Genomic DNA, 6,609 nt, shown 5'->3' with positions numbered 1-6,609 from the left:
CACCTCAAGTAATAACAAAAGTTTCTTGGAGATGCATTAGGGTGGATTTTTGTGAAGATTTTTGGGTGTTTGAATTTTTAGTAGTCTAATTACTTGTAAGAGATAACCTAGAAACAGAGGAAAACTATGGGAAAAATCAAAGAATGATCAATAAAAAAATACTATGGGCAAAAACGATCAATAAAAATAATAATGGTTATAATAAAAATAATAATGGTTGATTCTTTTTTTTTTAAAAAACAATAATGAAAAAAAATCAAAGGATGATAATGGTTCTTTTTAAAAAAAAAAAAATTACTTGATATATGACACTGTGTTATCTCCATTTGTTATTTAATACATAATAAAGAAAACTAATATATGCTCAGAGAGAGAGAGAGAAAAAAAAAAAAAAAAAGCAAGAAAAAAAATAGTACAACTATTGAGCTACTTGAAATTTATCGGTCAGATGGTATTTTTAACTAACATTATTACATAGTATTAAAAAAATCAAAGGATAATCTTCCTTTTTTTTTTTTTTTGGAGAATTTATGTTTGATTCTCCTGAATTTAGAAACCTTAGTAAGGAAATGATTGGCATATATTGATGCAAATATATAAATATATATATATATATACACACACTCTTCAATGTATAGTTTTCTTTGGGGAGAATAGAATATATGTTATGCTTCTGATTATATGCAAATTTAAGCTTTATTTTGCTTTACTCATACAATTCAATTATTTTCCATACTATGTTTTAAGTTATTGATGATCTTGCATTCTCATAGGTTTTTGTAACTATATTTAAAATATAGTTAAGCTATGGACAAAAATTGGATGAAAAAACCTCGACATACAAAAGAGTATCTCGATGGTGTCAATGACTTTTTGAAGTTTGCGTGCGAGAATTGCGATACAAATTCGTCGATTTGTTGCTCATGTAGAAAATGTGGATTACGTAAAATGTTTATCCCCAACATGGTATATGATCATTTGATTAGTTATGGAATTTCTCAAGGTTACACCATTTGGCATGCTCATGGGGAGAGAATAGGGGAGGCATCTTACCATGCTAATGATGCCCAAAATAATAATGAGCAAATAAATGAAGACTCTAGTGGGATGACAACCATGTTACATGATGTTTTCCCCATGTTTGATCCTGAAATAGTGAAGGGTGGGCCTGAAATAGGTGTGGAAGATGGAGAGGCTGGAGTGCAAAATGAGAATCGACAAGGTTCTAGTGAAAGAGTTAATAAATTTTACAATATGTTGAAAGATGTTGATGAGCCATTATATGAAGGGTGCACAAAACATACTAAGTTTAGTGTTATCGTACGTCTCTGAAATATGAAGTGTTTGGGTGGATTGAGTAATAGCATATTCACAGAACTGCTTGAATTTGTGAATGAGTTGCTCCCACCAGGAGCATCATTGCCTAAAAATGCATATGAGGTGAAGAAGTATATGAATGAGTTAGGACTTGGATACGAGAAGATATTAGTATGTCCCAATGGTTGTATGTTATTTTGGAAGGACAATGAGAATTTGGAAACATGCGTGGTATGCAGAGCGTCAAAGTGGAAGCAAAAAGAGTCTATGAATGATATGTCTAAAAAAGGTAAAAGAAGTCCAGCGAAAATATTAAGGTGGTTTCCGTTAAAAACAAGGTTGCAAAGGCTTTTTATGTCATCGAAGACTTCTTCACAAATGAAATGGCATGCTATGGGCCGTACAAATGATGGGGTATTAAGGCATCCAGCAGATGGCATGGCCTGGAAGACGTTTGATACACAACATGATGATTTTGCCTCTGACCCCCGCAATGTTAGGCTTGGTTTATCTGCAGATGGCTTTAATCCTTTTGGGAACATGAGCATTTCTTATAGTACTTGGCCGGTTATGTTGGTACCTTACAATTTACCTCCTTGGATGTGCATGAAACAATCAAGTTTCATGCTATTGTTGATTATACCGGGACCATCATCACCTTCAATGAATATAGATGTATACTTAGAGCCTCTAATATCAGAATTAAAGGAATTATGGGAGGTTGGAGCACCAACCTATGATATTTGCTCAAGAGAGATCTTTACAATGTGCGTAGCTTTAATGTGGACGATAAATCATTTTCCTATGTATGGTGATTTTTCTGGGTGGAGTACGAAAGGTCGTTTAGCATGTCCTATTTGTATGGGTAACACACGATCTAGATGGCTGAAACATGGAAAAAAGTTTTCCTATACGGGGCATAGACGATTCTTGCCAAGTAATCATAGGTGGAGAATGAAGGCAAAAACATTTGATGGTACACGAGAAATTGATCCTTCACCTACTATGCCAACACCTGATGAAATCTTGGAACAATTAGATGATTTAAATTGTAATGATAGAACAGATCGTAAAAGAAAAAGAGTTGTGGGGTCGACTAGTGTTAAGGAACACTCATGGAAGAAATGTAGTATTTTCTTTAGTTTACCATACTGCAAAGATAATTTATTGCGTCATAATCTTGATGTGATGTACATTGAAAAAAATTTGGTGGATAATATTGTTGGCACACTATTAAATATTGATACAAAATCAAAAGATGGCATAAAGGCACGCCTTGACTTACAAGAGATGGGTTTGAGACCACAACTTCATCCGATTATAACAGATGCAAACAAGACATATTTGCCTCCTGCTATTTTCACAATAAGTAACAAAGAAAAAGAAGACTTGTTGAAGGTTATACAAAATGTAAAAGTACCAGATGGTTATTCTTCAAATGTTTCACGTTGTGTCAAGCTTCAACACCGTACTATAGTGGGCATGAAGAGTCATGATTGCCATATACTGATGCAACAGCTCCTGCCAATTGCATTACGTGGATCATTACCTAAGAAGGTAATAGAACCATTAATCGAGCTATCTGGATTCTTCAGGGGAATTTGTTCCAAAATGTTGCGGCTTGAAGATTTGGACCGATTGGAATCTAGAATACCTTACATATTGTGCTAATTAGAAATGATATTTCCGCCATCATTTTTCACGGTTATGGTTCACTTGACTATACATTTAGTTGCAGAATGTAAGCTTGGAGGACCCGTTCATTATCGATGGATGTATCCCGTTGAAAGGTATGCTTTAGTTATTGTACTAAAAGTCATGTGCGTCCATTAAAGTAAGAACATATTTTTTAAAAAATAATAAAAGTCATCTAATGATTTATGTGGTAGGTACCTTCACCGACTTAAGTTTCATGTGCATAACAAAGCTGCACCAGAAGGTTCCATTGCTGAAGGATATTTGCTAGAGGAATTATTGACATTTTGTTCTCATTATTTAGAATCCGCTCTAACGGTTTTCAATAGACCATCTAGAAACCCGGATGATTCTAAAGGGAAAGTTGTTGACGTTCGCCTTGATTTTATGTCGTGGACCCAAGCACATCGCTATATTCTCTTCAACTCTAACGATTTCACTCCATTCCGCATGTGAGTTGCAATGCTTGATACCTATGAATTAAATTATATTTAATTTATATTTGTGAAATTGTAACAGACATTTCCTATATGAAACATATAATAGGATGCACTTGGAAATAATGAGGCATACAGTTGATGGGAATCATTTATCGAATGATGAACTACATAAGAGGCACGAAGACCAATTTTGTAATTGGTTCCAAGACTATGTATGGATTAGACACCATTCAATATTGTATCACAATATTAATTTATTATGCCTCTGTAGCTAGTTTTTATCATTTTAATCAATGCTAATAATCCAACCTTTCAGGTAATGAAAATGGATGACAATGGAAGAAGCAAATTGGGTCATAAAGTCGTAATGCATTCTAAAGGACCCATGCGAGTTGCCAAAGAATTTAAACGAATTGTCATCCATGGCACAAAATATCGCACTAGGAATCACGAAAATGGGAAGAAAACTCAAAATTGTGGTGTTAGTGTGTGTACTGATCAAGATGGCCCTGCTTGGTATGGCCAATTAACACGCATAATTGAGGTTATGTATTATGATGGGTCCCGATATATGTTATTCAAATGTGATTGGGCAGACGTTACTCGAGATAGAGGTTTCAAGGAGGACGAGTTTGGCTTTACTATTGTAAATTTTTCTCATCTAGTACACACTGGTAGTCGGATAACTGATGATCCGTTTGTTTTATCTTCTCAAGTATCTCAAGTATTTTATGTGGTAGATGAAAGATGCCCAAATTGGGTCGTCGTCGTTAAGACAAAACCAAGAGACGTGTATGACACTAGTGAAGAGGAAGTGACTGACGATGATGAGGATGAATATTTCGTCAATGAATATTGTATTAACACTTCCAACAATGAAGCTATTGAACTTGGTATTGATGATGTTGTGTGGACGCGAAATGACATAGATGGAATGACAATCGAAACTCGCTAATAGTGTTGAGGTTTCGTTTATATTTCTATAGGCTTGTTTACATCAATTTTCTTTTATATAGGCCTGTTTAGTGGTACTGTTTTTGCTATATCATTTTGTTGGTACTTGGGTTTTTTAATTTTGTTCTATATTTTTGTAAAATCCAGGAACTTTGATTGTTACTACGGTATTCCTCCGCCACAAGTGAGGGTTTATTAATAAATTCGAGCGGGGGTCACTAATGGACATGTGACTACCCTCTCTTTAATTTTTTTGTTAGGAATATGATATCTCTTATCACATAAATCTATCTCATTTCATGCTCAAAATATTATTATTTCTATTGATTTTCATATATGCAATTTTTTTTATTATTACTTTTTTTGTGTATAGGTACAATGGGTCTAAAAAAGAAGGCAAAGACTACCATACCACACTTGCGAAGACAATCTACAAGACTACAAGCTGTCCATAGTGAGACACAATCTGATAGGGCGGCCCATTCATTACCCTCTGTCGATGGGCCACCTCTTTCCATTAATAGGATGGTAGAGTCATCACCTTCTATAGATTATCCTTCACAACCATCATTATCTTCACAGCAAGAGACCCAACCTTCTCCATCTAACCAAATGGGAGGACAACTATCCACACATATGGAGATGAGCAGAGAGACCGAGCCATGCACATCTTTACCAATAGCACCTAGTTCAGAAGCAGAAAATGTCAACTCGTGTTCCGACATTAGAGATCGCTTTGTCGTCGTCGTAGGTATGTTTCTGTTTTTCTTACTTATTATTTATTTAACTATGAATGAAGATTTACAAAATACTAACAATGTAACTAAATCCATTTTTGCAGATAGTAATGGCGATCGAGTAAAAAGACCATTGCACTCGATTCCTGATATTTGGCATCTTCCAGAAGGGGAGCGCATTGAAATAGAGCTCAATCTTCTTGGTCAACCTATAAAAAAGCAAGACTCAAAAGTGATAAGGTTTGGTGGTCTGATAGCGAGAAGTAATAAGTTGGTTCCAATAATTTACAAAGATTAGAGATCGGTGCCTAATACCGTGAAGGAGGAAGTGTGGGGTCTTATAAATGTATGGTTTTTTATAACAACATATTAAAACATTATTAATAATTAATAGGTATATTTTGAAATTTGTTTTTAGAAAGCTACTGACACACTTTTGTAAATTTATTTTGACTGTAGGGCAAGTTTAAAGTTCCTGATGACAAATTGGATGTATTCAAAAAATGGATACTAAAGGACTTGGGGAAGAAATGGAAAGACTACAAGCATGAGTTGAAGAAAAAGTTACTTAATGAAAAAGACACATCTGCAGCACAAGTTGTGGCAAGGGCAAGTCCCGATATAGTGGACTTAGAGCAACTGGCAGAGTTGGTCAATCTTTGGTTTGATCCAGAATATATGGTAACAGTGCGCACATTTTTGTTATATATTTATAAAGTCAACCAGTTAGTTATTTTCATAATTCTCATAATCTTTGTGATGTTGTAGTCAAAATGTAATAAAAACAAGGAGTGTCGTAAGAAGCAGGTGATTGTTCACAGCGGAGGATCGAAAAGTTTAGCAAGATATGCCCATGATGTGGTATTTATTTATTTAATATTTATTTATTGTTGAATATTTTTTAGTTCTTTGTTTTCGATATATGTGTTTAATCTAAAAGATTGGAAGCAGAAAAAATCAACTGGGGCATTGCCAAGTCGAGCCCAATTGTTTGTCAAGACCCATAAGAAAAAGGATGGCACACACTACAATGATGAAACGAGAAAGAAAGTGGTATGTTTATTTTCAAATTTATTACTTTTTAATTTTAATGGATTTATAAGATGGAGAATAATGTGTTTTTTCAATTGTCTATTACAGGTTGAGATGGAGGAACTTTTAACACAGGACACAAATCCTATAGAAATGGGATCTGGAGGAACCATGACTTGGAAATCAGATGATGTTTATTCGAAAGTTATGGGCCTAGAACGGCCTGGACGTGTGCGCGGTTTGGGATTTGGGCCAACCCCTACAAGGCAAACTTCTCAACATTCACTACCAACTTCAAACCAAGAAGATGGTATATCGAAGGAAGAGTTTGATAAAATGCAGAACGAATTAACTGAATTGCGGAACTTAGTAAACACATTCGTGCATGCACAGGTGAGCACCCCACATATGTCTAGTTGATATCAGTTAACCCT

The 6,609-nt window shown here is 34.9% G+C and overlaps 1 protein-coding gene across 1 annotated transcript; it reads left to right on the top strand.

Annotated features, from left to right (window-relative positions):
* The first annotated feature begins 1,335 nt into the window (after positions 1-1,335).
* Positions 1,336-4,407, top strand: LOC122296692. The gene is made up of 6 exons (XM_043106496.1): positions 1,336-2,368; positions 2,741-2,874; positions 3,050-3,107; positions 3,317-3,464; positions 3,559-3,664; positions 3,769-4,407. The coding sequence occupies exons 1-6, from the start codon at positions 1,336-1,338 to the stop codon at positions 4,405-4,407; spliced, it is 2,118 nt and encodes a 705-aa protein (XP_042962430.1).
* The last annotated feature ends 2,202 nt before the right edge of the window (positions 4,408-6,609 follow it).

Source organism: Carya illinoinensis, chromosome 15 (assembly GCF_018687715.1).
Source record: "Carya illinoinensis cultivar Pawnee chromosome 15, C.illinoinensisPawnee_v1, whole genome shotgun sequence".
Classification (NCBI taxonomy): Eukaryota; Viridiplantae; Streptophyta; class Magnoliopsida; order Fagales; family Juglandaceae; genus Carya; species Carya illinoinensis.
The sequence above is the reverse complement of the archived record's forward strand: the minus strand, read 5'-3'. Positions and strand labels throughout refer to the sequence as shown.